Source organism: Lates calcarifer, linkage group LG13 (genome assembly GCF_001640805.2).
Source record: "Lates calcarifer isolate ASB-BC8 linkage group LG13, TLL_Latcal_v3, whole genome shotgun sequence".
Lineage (NCBI taxonomy): Eukaryota > Metazoa > Chordata > Actinopteri > Centropomidae > Lates > Lates calcarifer.
In genome coordinates, this window is record NC_066845.1 from 9626117 (window position 1) to 9640093 (window position 13977).

Below are 13977 nucleotides of genomic sequence, written 5' to 3' on the forward strand. Positions count from 1 at the left end.
TTTGAGTATTCAGTATGCATGTATATGCAAGTCATTAAATATAAATGCAAGTATTCTACGTGCATGGGAGCGTTGGTGTGCACTGAATGTACTAATAATTTAGAAGACTGAACAATCATTAGAAACATATGATTGACACTGACTATTCTATCATTTAAATCTATAATTGAACAGTTTATGAGTTTTTGGCTGGAAGATAACTTTGTAAGGAGGGAATAAAGTTAATTTCAGCTCTGATATGAATCTATTTGATGGATGGAATAATAAAGAAAACAATGCAGACCAAACTTTGTAATGTCATTGGAACAAGATGAAAATTGTTTTAAGGCAGAGTTTCAGTTATATACAATTTCATTTGCAGTGTTCATTAAAATCAGAAAGTGAGCTGATGTTGTTCACAGATAACAACATACAGCAAAATGTATGCATCTAGGTATGGCTGCCATACAGAATAAAACACTGAAGCAAAAACAAGCAGGTTTACTTGATGGTTTTAGAACAATTCAAGTGGAACAAAAATAGAAAAAGCCATTTAAACAGAAAATTAAAACAGAAATGGTCATTTTACAAATTTTACAATAAAAGCAACAGCCCAAATAACACTACTTCTACAAAAATCTGAGGCTAATTAGTCAAAACCTACAAACCATTGCTGTTGCATTATCCCTCACTCCCCCTCCCTCATTGTATGTTTACAGCATAGACATTCATTCTGGTACAAAAGAACAGACAGCTTAAAAAAAAAAACACACTTGAAGGGATGGAGATGAAAATGAAAACAGAAGTTTTTGGTTTAAAAAATATATGTGTCTTTTGTGTTTTCCAAATCAAGACAGTAAACCTTTATTTCTTCTTTGCCAAATTTCGAGGGGAACTTTTAAGTAAGTCTCTGATCTTAAGGTATGTCCCCGTGGCTTCAGCAACTTCAGTGAATTCTGGTGTATCTTCAAATGGAACGATGCCAGTTGCAAACTTGCTCCGATGGGGAACAGCTTTTATCTTTTCCACATGCTTAGGAGAAATACAATCTCCAGCACCGCTGTGAGAGAACTCTGGATCAGGGCTCTGTGGATTGTCTTCTTGGGATTTGACTGGATCAAGACTTTGTGGGTTGTCTTCCTGGGATTTGACTGGATCTGGACTCTGTGGGCTGTCATCATGGGATTTGACTGGACCAGGACTCTGGGGGCATTCCTCTTGGGCCTTGACTGGTTCAGGACTCTGAGGGCTGTCGTCCTCGACTTTGATTGGTCCAGGGCTCTGAGAGCAAATCTCTTGAACGTCTGGTTCCCTTTGATTTTCACTGCTATGGCAAGTTTCTGCAGGTGTCATTGTGTCCATCGTTTCTTCTACCTCTTCAGTTTCTGTGTCAATATGCGCAGATGTGGACACGCTTGGTGAACTGGGTACAGGTGTTCCCATTGCTGGTGTCTCACAGTCACTATTTGTGGCAGTGTCAGCATTTTCTAGAGCTGCCCAAATCAGCCTTTGCTGCTCCTCCAGTTCCTCCAGTGTCAGGTCATCCTCTGTTCCCTCCACAGTCTCATCAGCTACTACCCAGTTCCGCCCTCTCAGTGCTGGAGAGCCATTTGTGGGAGTGGGAGGAGGTGTACCTTTAGGAAGAGGTGGGGGAGTGGGCGTAGCAGGAGGAGTGCCCTGGGGTAAAGGAGGAGGTGAACTGAAACAAGGAGAGCCAGGGGGCAGCGGCGGTTGAAACTGGAAGTCGCCTGGGCCGTGAGCATGATAAGGCGTTCCTGGGTCTGGGAGAAGACAAAAATTAAAAAGTGACACTGACCAAACAAAGAAGAAGCTGATTCAAGTATTGCAGTGTATTATTCTGCATTTCAGCAATGAATAAATACATAAAATTATCTTTTTACAATGTGGCAATGTTTAAGAAAAAACTACAAAACAGTAATTTATGTATCAAGTCATGAGACCAAAAGATTGCAAGATACTGAGATCAACATTGGGAAAATAAATGTGCCTGCTGAAAAAAATACCATGAGAGAGTTACCTGATTCAATATCCATATCTGAGCTCCTATCGGAGTTCCGATCAGGACTGGTCCTATTCCTTTTCCTTAGCTGTGGAGATGAGTCAGATTCATGGCGTCTCTTGTTGCAGGTTGCACCAGGCTGTTGGTGAGGAAGAATGACATTAAAAGACACAGTCATCATACATCCTAATCCTAATCTCATAAAAAAGTGGCCATGTAAAAATCCAGAAGTGGGAATGACAGGGCAGACTGTGCACTCAGATTAGTATGATTGGCTGTCCAAGTGGGATTATGCTGTGATTTCATAGGATTTATTTTCATTATTTGGTCACCTCATGAAAACTCAATGCATCTACCTATACTCTACTGAGATGTTTGAATCTCACTAAGGTTGAGAAAAGTAGAGTTTGTGGCTGAAAGGGACAGAAATCACTGCAATATCCATTACGGTGTTATAACAATCCTACAGTATTTCTTATGAAACATTATAGTAAGTCACTAGCTTCTATTGAAAACCTGTGTCTTTCATTTAACCAGAGCATTATGATGGAGAATGAGTGCAGATCTGACAAATAGTACCCATGGTGTTTGTGTACACTGTAACATCCAGAAAGTTTGGTTAAGTTTTCCTTTTTGCCAAATGAGAAACCTCTGTTACAGGAAGCCAGGAAAGAGGTGTGGCCTACATGCTTCGAGAGGAAACACCCAACCACCGAGGGACTTTAAAATAATTACCATGGGAAAGTTGTTGGACAGGTACGCTGCATAGTTTTGCTTCATGTGGTTGCTCTGCATTGGAATTGAACCATACTGCATGAACTCCTGGAGGTAGGAAAAAAATTACACATAGAAATAGTGTAAGACTGCCACTTAAGCCCAGTGAAATGTCTGATGTGAAAGATGATGTACTGCATTTATGATGTGACTCCTTGTCAAAGACATAATAAAAATAAATATAACTGAAACACAGATTCATATAGCTTGTGATACATTCAAGCATTTCAAAGGATTATGCCGTAGAACTTACATCTTTCATTTTGTCTGGTGCAGGTACATTGAACCCTGGGAAATCTATCAGTTTGGAAACATCGTAAGAGATGTTTTGCGAATTGCTATTGTCTGTTACATTGCCGTTATTTGAAGCTACAAAAAAGAAAAAAATACAGATTAAGCTCAACCTCTGTACATCTGAAACACCTTTATGTTTTGCAGTAGTTTACTCAAATGAAAATCAGTGGAGCCACGCAGTCTTAGGTTTCATTTAAAACATACCATTTCCATCATACAGTGTTAAGCCTGAGTTTTCCATTTCTGCCTCTTTGAGCCAACCTGGTGGGTAGCCTAGCTGCCTCATGCGATAAATCAGAGGAGGGAGGGTGTTGCCGTCAATTCCAAGTGCTGTCAGCAGCTCCTCACTGTCCAAAAGCACAACACAGTAAAAGGAAAAAAAAAATCTGGATTTACTTTTACTTATTCCAACTGATGCATGCAGGTAAATGATGTTTGTTTCTCTTGTGTATAAAGTAACAATCCTGCCTCATGACTCCAGGCTTGTATTTAGAAAACCGCTCCTCCACCTCATCAGCATGGTATCGTTGGTTACTCTGCATGGTCTGGTTACTGTTTTGATTGAACTCCTTCCTTCTCTCATTAATTGCAGCCATGTCTTTGGGCTAGGGAGGTAACAATGTGTAAATGAGGTAAATCAAGTTCTGACTTTTCTAACGTGTTTTATTTTGGTTCATGCCATAATAATGAATCATTATTCGTACCTTGGGACAATCTCTCAGCTGATGACTGCTGGAACCACAGTTGAAACACATAGACTTGGGTCTAGAATGAACAGATCAGTAAAGGACTCATTAGAAAGCGATATGCCACACTGCAACTAGACAATGCAAGTTCAAACAAAAGATGGAAACCAAGTAAAGCTCCCATTAATAATTCCAGGCGTACCTTTTGTCTTTCATTTCGATTTCCTGTCCATCTGTTCCAACAACTTGGTTGAAAACCTGGTTGTATCTATGCAACAATTCAGGAAATTATGATGCATTGGTCCATGCTGCAATAAAATCCTGTTCAATTATCTTGTCTACAAAAGCTTTTCAGTATAAGTCCTGTGAAGTAAGGCCCATTTTGAAATGAAAACATACAGTAAAAATATTTTTCTTGTCCCTTTAAAATCACATGTAGAGAAAAAACAATGACCTGGATGGCCATACTGAGCCACAGGCAGTAAATGTTTGACAAGATGTGAATTTATCCATCTTAAAGATACGTTGGAATGTCCCATCCATCTGTCATCTGAGGGTTTTCATTGACCAGAGGCTGTCCAAGTTTATCAAGACTGAAAGTAGTGAAATATAAGACACTTCCAACCACCTATGACAGAAAAAAAAAAAAAAAAACTATAATATGTTAATATAACACACAGATTATTTGAAAACATGCCATTTCTTCCATGGGACAAGAAACTGTGCAACATGAAAAACACTGAGAAATACCAGTAAGTACTCACTTTAAAAGCCTCTGTCGTTGTTCTTACACTGCTGGAAGACAATTTCAGTGGATCTTCATCCATAGCAAAAGCTGAATTCTTTAAAGAGGGTAGGACATGTTTTTCATTTTCAGTAAAGTCATAACTGTATGCATACTAACAACAATAAAATACATTCTGGATAAATACCTGAGGTTTTATGTGAAAGGTGGATTTTTTCTTTTCATGGCCTGGTTTCTGGTGCTTCAGAATCACACTGCAGATGCAGTCTTCAATTTCCTGACGACACTGCCTAAAGGGGAGACATTATTCTTTTATATTTATAATTCAAAATAAGCAGGGAGTTGTACACAAGCAAGGTTGTTAACAAACTGTAATTTAGTCTCATTAGTCACAATATATTTAAAAAAAAAACTAAAATAGGTATTCAATGAAATCAAAATGTTTACCATTGATATTAATACTTAAGCATTACAACTTTGCAACTAAGACAGACAGGGACAAAACTCACTATACAAACCGAAAGTGATCACATAAACCCAGCTACTGATAAAATTCTCACTTTGAGATAGTGTTGTTTGAATAAAGGATCTGTAGAAGTGGCCCGTCGATGTTGACATCTTCAATTGTGATGCCGCTGTAAAGTCAAAGGAGAATTAGCTTTAGTGGATAAACAGTTTCGTTTTGTTTGTAGTCCGCATTACCAAGTGTCAGTCCATTACCTTGGCCGTGTCAGGATGTTCAGTTTCCTTCTTAAAACTTTATGTGGTCAACGAGTTAAGGAAACAGACTGAAAGCCTTTAAAAAAAAAAAAAAAACATAACTAGACATTATCAGGTCATGAATTTTCTGTTTTGGTTACACACAGGAGAGTGCTAGCAAAGCCCGGCTAGTGCTACATTTACAGCGCTAGCGCATCTGACACAAGGATATTCTCCTCAGTGAGTCTCTGGATGTAGTCATCACACTCCTCCAGCCTGCTCCGGAGCTGGCTCCTCTCCTCCTGGTCCTCCTCATCATCTGTGAAGCGGAGGTGCGTCGGGACCGGCGGCTCGGAGTCATCGAGCTGCTGAAAGAGTTCACTATCCCCGAAATCAACTTCAGCCATTTTTACCCAGCTCTGCGGTGCAACACGGGAGTTCAGAGGTCAAAGGGATTACTCTTCGTATTCATTGGTCCTCCTTATGTCACGTGTTCATGAGAAATAAACATGGTTGGGAGAAGCTGTATGGGGTTATTCACGCCCGCAACGCTGTCTTACGGGTTAATATAAATCCTAGAAGACGAATACAGAAAATTGAACAAAGATAAAGCTACTTTACACATACAGCAATCAGCACGAGGAAGACCACACGGAAATTAATGGTCAAATTTCTACACATTATATAGTTGTTTCAGCTTCTATTTCATCGTGGTGTGTATGTCAGAGGGGACGTTTTTCTTGACGAATTTGATAATATAATATAAGTATTTTTGCAGTGTGTTATTAGTGCTTTTACTTTAAGCAAACGTTCTGGATACATTTTTAGGTCAGGTACCCTGTTTTTTTTTTGTTTTTTGAAAGGAGCAACTTCTATCCACAGCAGCTCCTTTGGTCTGCAAGACAACGTTGAGGACATAATATGTTTCTACTCCGTTGATCCAGTTCGGTTTGTTACAGCCGTTTTACATCTTCAGTTTCGTTTACAGTTTCAAGTAAAACGCCCAGTCTTTCTGCAGGACGTTAATGTCAAGTAGCTCAACTATCCACTTGACTTTACCGCAATGGGACGCGGGCTCACGGAAAATTCGCTTTGTTTACCTGGTGAATCTGACATCGTTCAGGCTGACAGAGAGTCCCCACATGGTGAGTGTGAAGTACCTCTGCAGACAGGCTCAAAGATTTTTGTTAAAATTGATATTGGCCTCACAGTTAATCTGTTTCAGGGTCCGGTGATTCCTCTATATTTAGGAGCTGATGTCTTCTCCAGCACTGATATCCGTACAGAGAACCATCCCAGATACCACGCCAGGTTTGCCAAGAGGGGACTGGCAACAAAAATACATTTCTCCTCAGGTAAAATAGAACCACAAAGACACCACACTGTGACTTAACATAGCCCACACCAGTGCACACACACATACACTGACACTCGCACCCAGTACTGTTGTCTTCCTCCTGGTTTGTTGCAGCATTCAGATTTCATGGGTTGAAGGTACCTACAGCAAACAACAGCCTCTGGTTCTACAGCGTTCAAGGACTTTTTCGAGTTGCCTTTGAAATGTACAGTAAGAAAGACCAACTTGCTGTGCTGGAGAACTTTCAGGTACAGTTGTGTTCACATTATGTATGTTTCTGCATTGTGTAGTTGCTTATTTTTATGTTTCCACACCCCCAAATTGTCTTTGTTATATATTATGGTCTTTCTTCTGTAGGATGTTTGGAAATCACAGATAAATGACAGCCCTCTGAAAATGAGTTACAGCCTCAGCATGCAGCTCGACCTTGAAGTATCCAGCAGCTTGTGTGATACAGAATCAAGAGATGAAATATCACAACCTCGGCATTGCCAGGTTGGCGGGGAATCAGTGGATGTGTGCGTCAGTGACCTAGGTGATACATCAGCAGATCATGATTATTGTTCTTTTCCTCGGCAGGACTTGCAAACTGAGCAAAGTCATCTATTTTTATCCGCTGTGAGACAAAAACTGCGCAGCCTTGATGACAAACTTTCTTCAGAGACTCAAAACTACACAGAACAACTAGAAACTACCTTGCTGCTTTTGGAAAACATTGATCAGTACTTAAATGGGAACCTAGAAGAAAAGAGTGTGACAGAAACGGTGTTGGCCATGCTAAAGGCCAGAGACTGGGGCTCTGTTTATTCAAGCTCCTTGCTTAGTTGCATTGGACGATGGCTTGGCCAGCAGTTTCACACAGCCAACTGTAGCATTAGTCAAAAAGTGGAGGGCTTTAAAGTTCAGCATATTGAGCGAATAAGTGACCTGCCGCCTGCAGAGGAACTAGCCACAGAGTTATTTCCAGAGGCCATGCAAACACTGCTGCTTCACTGGATGGGCTTAAGTGAGGAGTCCACCCTGGAGAAGAGACACAGTGAATACCCAATCCTGCTTCTTATCCTCGAGTTTGCCAACCACAACCTCATCACCGGTGTGGCTCATGTGCTGTACTCTAGTCTTATATGTAAATAAGGACAGGGGTTTCCATGTAGGCATCAACCGAAAGACCTGCAGTTTAACTCAACACCTTCTAGTATTCTAATAAATGTGTATTTCATATGTGAAGTTGTACTTTGTTCTTCTGGACCGGAGCTTTTCTGCTGCACATGCTGTTTCAATCAGGTTTGTTAACAACTAGGGCTGGGTGAAAATTCAGTATTGTTTAAATGTATGACAGTTAACCACAGTTAATTTAGCTTAACATCAATTTGATCTTTAACCATTTTGCTTTTCTTGTACACCAACATAGATTGATATTAGGAAACTATTTTTTTGCATATTAGATTTTTTTTTCCCTTAATGCCCAGTCCTTATTTGAAACAAAGTGTAATGAGCCACATAAACATCACATGAATAAAAAATTAGGTGAAATATGAAAAACCTTATTCAACACAAAACTAATTTATTTCAAGAATATCTGAAATATGTGATTACTCTTCTTGGGCCCATCTCTGTCCATGGCAATCCTCAAGACAATATGTATTACACCCCACGGTTTTGGTTCTCCCAGTCAAGAGAAGTGAAACTAAGGGATTCTGATAATGACATTGATCTCAGATGCCTTTTGCTAAATCGATGTAAACAGTGTTCACTTGAACCACATTATATTCAGTTTATGTTAAACAATCACATATCAATATATATTTGAGTTAAAAAAAAAAAAACCTATCACATTATTCAAAACAAATATCTAATTTTAACCAGCATCAACCAGTCAGAGTGATGCATCGTTTTCCGAAGATGTACAGATTAATCAACACTGAGACAAACTCAGCATCTGGCTATTTACATTATAATGTTCCAGTAAGTGAGATGTCGGTCTATAAATAAATTACAGATTCAGAGCAACATCCATGCAAGCTTGAAACGCTAGCGATGAATTAGGAGTCCTATACGATCAGATGAGTGGCATTGACAGTCATGGTTTGGCACTAGATAGAATCCATTCCACGTGAGAATGAGGAGGAGAAGCCAAGGCCCATTCCTCTCTGGGTGTGTGTCTGAGACCGAGCCATCTCATACTGAACGTCAAGGTTCCTAAACATCTCCTCCTGTTTTTGAAGAGTCTTCAAGCCTTCATCGTTAAGCGGTTTGGAAGCTTCAGCTTCGTCATCTCCCTGTAGAGACAGCAAATTCAATTTTACTCTGACAAGTTATAGTTTGTCAAGCTGAAAGTTATGACTGAAGATTTAAATGTAGTATCAAACCTCTCAGGTTAAGAAAAATACTTACTTTAATACCCATTAGTTTGCGAAATTTAACATTTTGGTCCTTGTTGCCAAAGTTCAGCTTCTCCCACAACTCAGCTGTCTGGGACTTGTCCTTAAAAAGTAAAAATACATCCTTTTCTAGAGTGCATATTTTCAAAAACCTGTTTAGGCAATTTGATGTTGATAAGTACTTACCCCATCCTTCTTTCCCTGCCATAGCATTTTTCTCTTTTTCTCCTGCTCTGCAAACTTCATTGGGTTTACAGCAGATGGGTTGTAGTAACTGGGCACAGCAATACCAGTCTCTGCAAGTGTTTTTGCTTGAAGGGCTGCCATCTGTGCTGCCATGGCGATCTGAGGCGTAACCTGCGTCCCAGAGGCCAGGAGGGCCGCCACATTGAGGGCAGGGTTCGAGGCAGCTGCTGCAGCAGCAGCTGCTGCAATGGGGGCAGCCACTGGAAACAAAATACACACATCAGCATAAATAACTGAATGTGGATTTGACTCAAACGGTCAAAGGTGTCAAACTTGGCACAACAGGCAATTCTCACCTGCAGCTATCTCCTGCTGTTGCTGCTGCTGTTTCTCCAACAATTCCTTCTCTTTCTGCTCCTGCAGTTTCTTGGCTCTCTCCAGCCTGCAAAGAAAAAGAATGAAGATCATTTTACTCTTTTTACTTCTTTTACTGGTTTAACAAACACACTACGCTCAGTGCAATGCACTCAATCAAGTGGTAAGATGTGTGGACTTAAACCTGTAAACCAAAAAACAGGTAAACACATGCTTGTACATTAGTCATCAATAGTCACATCAAATTTGAAAGTGAATTTTTGAGCATTTTTGCCTTTATTTAACAGGACAGTAAAAAGTTCAAAGGAAATGAGTGTAGAAAGAGAAGGGGCAATGTGCAACAGAGATCCCTGGCCAGATTCAAACCGTGGATGTTGAAATCACATGGTCAGTGTCTTGGACACCTAGGCCAGCCAGAACATTGCCATCCATCCAGCAAATGCCCTGTAAGCTGTTGCCTTACCTTCTGGCCAGGGCCTCTTGTGCATCCATAGCTGTGTTTCGGCCCCGGAAGGCAGGTGGATTAACAGACCTGCTTCGACTCTTTCTGCGCACTTTCTCACTCCTCTTCTTTCGCTCCCTGGTGGAACAACCCAAATAATTCAATGAACATAGTGACATGCACAAAGCAAAAGTTCAAAAACACTTAATCACCACAGGAGGTGTGTGATTTTTATTATAGTTATGCCAACCTGCTCTTGCTGCGACTTCTGCTATGATGACGGTGTTTGGTCCTGGAACTTGAGCGAGACCTAGCCTTCTTCTTCCTGTCCCGGCTGCGTGACCGTGATCGCCGCTTGTCCCTACTTCTGCTGTGATGCCGCCTGAAAGTACAACATCCATCAAATCAAATCAAGATCTAATGGGGTAGGGGTAGGGCTTGATAACATTACTGTCATTGTCATTAAACATATTAGAAGACATGCTTAACACATTTCTTTATGCAGTTTATTGACCAGACGAACCTCTCTCGTGAGTGTGACCTGGACAAACTCCGGCCCTTGGAGGGCCTCCTGTCTTTGCGCCTGGATCGCTCCTCTCCATTCTCCACTGAAAGCCTCTCTTGCTCTTGCTGCTCATCTGTTTTTCTGTGTGATTTTGATGGCTTCTCAGAGTCCCTCTTTCGTGCCTGTTTTAAGAAGAAGTTGTCTCTTTCAGGAAAATAGTGCAACAAAAAGAGTTAGTACCATGGCTTACAGCAGAGGGTATGTAATAAATTTTGACAAGTTGAAAAAAAGACCTTGTCATTTCAAATCCTCTTTCATTAAATATACAGAAAGTCATTCTCAGAGCATGATTGCAACTGTGGGCATTTCGGTGATACAGACAAATTTGACCCCATAATTTCAATCTAATTACAGGAATGAATCAAACCAGCATGTTTGGAACCTCTCAGCTTTCAAAAGTGTGCATGCAAACCTTAAGATCTGATTCTGGGGAAAAACTTAAATGTGGTTTGTCAGTTCAGCAACATCAACAATTCTATACGACCTAAATACTTTGAACTTGAACCAACTGAAAGGTGGAAATAGGGATGGGCATCTAACTTACATTTTACCGTTTCTCTACTTATGTCATCCAAATCATTCAATACACAGTGATAAATTAACATTAAAAAAAACACTAATAAACATCCTTAATGAAAAATATGCTTTGCTAAAATTGTTTTTTGGCCAAGTTTAATTTGCTTATGCTACATCTTATGTCAAATTATCTTAAAGCTGAGTCACACCATGTTTATCTCATGAGAACATGGTTGGACACTAGTTGTTTGACAGGCAATGCTTTATTTTTACATAGGCTATGGAAAAAAAACACCACAAATTTCCATTTGGATTAACTGACAGATTCATTACATTAATTATGCCCATCCCTAGCTGCAAGAGATGCAAGAGTTAATTCCATTCTTTTCTACTAATAGTGTGAGACAAATAGGAGTTTGAATGGCAGATAGTTACCTGTCCCCGTAGTAGACATATTATTTTGCTATGTCAGCAGGGTCTTCTGTTCAGTCTCTTCGTGCAATAGCACGCTGAGTATGATTTATTGTAGAAATGTTATCATGTGATCTACACACAGGATTTAACAAAAAATAATGGAAAAAAATCTACTCTTCACCATTAATATGGTTACAAATAATGACAGATATCCAAGGATGAAAGCTTCCTTTGAGACATGTCTGCACAGGGAGGGTAAAAAAGAACCCTTTCCATGTGAGTAATCCCAGTTCCATCTATTTCTCTCATTCTTAACATTGGTTATTGTAACATATTTAACCTAATAAAACATACTCACCGCGACCTAAAACTAATGAGGACTATAATTTAAGGCCTTCAAAAAAAATCACATCAAATGTGTTTCTAATCATAGAAATTAATTTCTCAATTACCTCTTTGCTCCTGCTGTGACTTCGTCTGTATTTTCTGTCACCTGGAAAGAGCAGAAAGCAGAGTGCTGACAAATACACATTTCAAAAAACTCATGGGAAAAAACAAGGTTGGAAAGAGTATATTTGGACAAACACAGCAGTAGAGAGAGCTACTGTATAAAGGTGCAGATTTTGCTTGTGGTTTTCTTATCATACTGTAATATTAAATACACGCTAGCGCGGCAACCACAGTCACCTCACGCATATTAGTATATTTAGATTTTTGTGGCTAAATCAATGGGTGAATTTCCTTCCCTAACTTTCCAATGATATTTTGCGTGAGTCTGTATACTGAGAACAAATTTCATGCTGTGGCCCCTGTTTTTCTGGCATTTACAGCACAGTCTGGGGACTGTTACAGAATACTAACGTTTTCGGTCCCTGGAGCGTGACCTTGACCGTGAATGGTGATGTTTGGAGCTTCTGGGAGATCTGGATGACTCCATGCTGTGTTTTTTTCTGTGATGAACTGGGGAGCCTGTTCTGGTCAAGTCGACAGAGTCGTTATCACTTGCCTGAAACATGAATATGAGGAAAAACCATTAGCAGCAGATCAGTATGTTGCAGTATACTCAAGTAGTGATGTCCTAGTTGTATACACTCCCAAAGGCAGGGTGAACTATTTCTTTACATAAGCTCATTGTCTATTAGGAAACCTTGAGATAAAATTCAGATTTACACTGATGTTAACTAAAACATATTTTGTCCCACAGCGCTATGTAGAACATGTACTTTAACATCAGTGAATGACTTACTTTATGACTGTGGCTTTGTAAAAGGTATACCAATTACTATTGCCGGAGTAAGTTAATTAGATAATGAATAAGTGTTTAATTCAACCAGCTCCAGTGATTAATAGTTTCTTTACAAAGGAATGATATCATACATTTGAACAATGGCTCACATTACTGCGGAATTTCACATTAAATTTTGATACTAAGTAAATGGGTGTGAGACATTTTACTGGCAAGGGCGCAACAAGATTTTTAAAGACAGTTTTAGGGCATCGATTTCGGTTAGAGTACGTTGTTATTAACATTTATCAGCTTCAATGACTAGCACTAGCCCACTAGCCTAAATACTATCTATTTCATGGGTCTTCACGCTGTAAAATCGATGCTACCGATTTTTCTTTGTGGCCATTCACTTAGCTGCGATACTTCGACATACGCCATCCAGTTAATTTCACTATGTGTCATGCTTTGTTATTTAGAAATGTGTACCTCGTTTATCAGGGAAACCGTGGATGAACAAGTCTAACAGCCACTTATCCAACATGCTATCTGAATTAGCTAAATCCCTCTACGTTCGTCATTCATAATTCCATCACAGAGCATTTATAGCATTAGCTATGTTGCTAAGCTAACTAATGCTAACCGCCATCTTTTAGAAAAATGAATTCTGAATAGAAAATACAGCAAACATACAGTAACGTCATTTATAAGTTTATGCATTCACGTATGTCTTGACTATAATTATGTAATGGTACTTACCGACATAATTCTGAAGCACACTGTATATGTAACGCCGTTGTTTTGTTGACTGTGCAAACGAACACGAAGAGGTAGCTGGCTGCTAACAGCCGTTGAGTGTGGCTCAGCTACTTTGATCTGAGTTGCCAGGTTTTACCTCTCGAATCCTATAGATTCAGAGAAATTACGAACAGTTGTTTGACCAAGACTGAAAGAACCAAACAAGAAGCAGAAGAACAGCAAATACGGCCAAACATAGGCAATTCTATTTCAACGAAGTCAGTTCAACTACATAGGGTTAAACAATAACGGCGACTTTGAAAGTAATTCGAGATATACAATTTTACCATTGTGGGTGCTGATTTTTGCAATGGCGCTGATACTTTTGATCATAAACTCCCCGTAAAAATTACTTGTCAATCCTAAATTGAATCAGTAGTTTGAAAATATATAATTACTGGTGAACAAAAGTGCAATAATCTTTAGACCACTGTGGCAAATATAGCAGTACAATACGCAATACACGTAAAGGTATCCAACCTGGCAACGCGACGGACATTTCTACAATGTCCCGTCCCTCT

At 39.7% G+C, this 13977-nt stretch overlaps 3 protein-coding genes across 4 annotated transcripts; 1 reads left to right on the plus strand and 2 right to left on the minus strand.

The window, feature by feature from the left end:
• Positions 1-288: 288 nt before the first annotated feature.
• On the minus strand, positions 289-5637 carry zcchc8 (zinc finger, CCHC domain containing 8). The gene is made up of 14 exons (XM_051075086.1): positions 5427-5637; positions 5219-5258; positions 5059-5133; positions 4686-4788; positions 4518-4595; positions 4278-4381; positions 3956-4021; positions 3772-3832; positions 3536-3672; positions 3272-3414; positions 3027-3142; positions 2735-2821; positions 2018-2138; positions 289-1760 (listed from the first exon to the last, which is right to left on the minus strand). Exons 1-14 carry the CDS (start codon positions 5602-5604, stop codon positions 844-846), a joined length of 2226 nt encoding a protein of 741 aa, XP_050931043.1. The 5' UTR covers positions 5605-5637; the 3' UTR covers positions 289-843.
• Positions 5638-6077: 440 nt separating this feature from the next.
• Positions 6078-7775, plus strand: si:ch211-110p13.9 (uncharacterized protein LOC562347 homolog). The gene is made up of 4 exons (XM_018668447.2): positions 6078-6342; positions 6423-6552; positions 6669-6802; positions 6912-7775. The coding sequence occupies exons 1-4, from the start codon at positions 6223-6225 to the stop codon at positions 7686-7688; spliced, it is 1161 nt and encodes a 386-aa protein (XP_018523963.1). The 5' UTR covers positions 6078-6222; the 3' UTR covers positions 7689-7775.
• A 319-nt stretch (positions 7776-8094) lies between these two features.
• On the minus strand, positions 8095-13584 carry rsrc2 (arginine/serine-rich coiled-coil 2). 2 transcript variants are annotated; one of them, XM_018668445.2, is made up of 10 exons: positions 13418-13584; positions 12295-12439; positions 11886-11926; positions 10462-10625; positions 10189-10320; positions 10029-10076; positions 9478-9563; positions 9122-9381; positions 8949-9038; positions 8095-8833 (listed from the first exon to the last, which is right to left on the minus strand). In XM_018668445.2, the coding sequence occupies exons 1-10, from the start codon at positions 13421-13423 to the stop codon at positions 8648-8650; spliced, it is 1158 nt and encodes a 385-aa protein (XP_018523961.1). In that variant the 5' UTR covers positions 13424-13584; the 3' UTR covers positions 8095-8647. The 2 variants fall into 2 exon arrangements, with proteins under 2 accessions (XP_018523961.1, XP_018523960.1); XM_018668444.2 differs by having other exon boundaries at positions 9960-10076.
• Between the last annotated feature and the right edge of the window lie 393 nt (positions 13585-13977).

Coding starts and splice junctions, on each gene's coding strand:
- zcchc8 (XM_051075086.1), bottom strand. CDS start 5,604: ATGGCTGAAGTTGATTTCGGGGATAGTGAACTCTTTCAGCAGCTCGAT. Junction 3,673..3,771: donor AGCTGAGAGATTGTCCCAAG/GTACGAATAATG, acceptor TTACCTCCCTAG/CCCAAAGACATGGCTGCAAT. Junction 1,761..2,017: donor AGATATGGATATTGAATCAG/GTAACTCTCTCA, acceptor GTCTTCTCCCAG/ACCCAGGAACGCCTTATCAT.
- si:ch211-110p13.9 (XM_018668447.2), top strand. CDS start 6,223: ATGTCAAGTAGCTCAACTATCCACTTGACTTTACCGCAATGGGACGCG. Junction 6,343..6,422: donor TGACAGAGAGTCCCCACATG/GTGAGTGTGAAG, acceptor AATCTGTTTCAG/GGTCCGGTGATTCCTCTATA. Junction 6,803..6,911: donor CTGTGCTGGAGAACTTTCAG/GTACAGTTGTGT, acceptor TTTCTTCTGTAG/GATGTTTGGAAATCACAGAT.
- rsrc2 (XM_018668444.2), bottom strand. Junction 10,321..10,461: donor AGGTCACACTCACGAGAGAG/GTTCGTCTGGTC, acceptor TTGTACTTTCAG/GCGGCATCACAGCAGAAGTA. Junction 9,382..9,477: donor ACAGCAGGAGATAGCTGCAG/GTGAGAATTGCC, acceptor TTTTGTTTCCAG/TGGCTGCCCCCATTGCAGCA.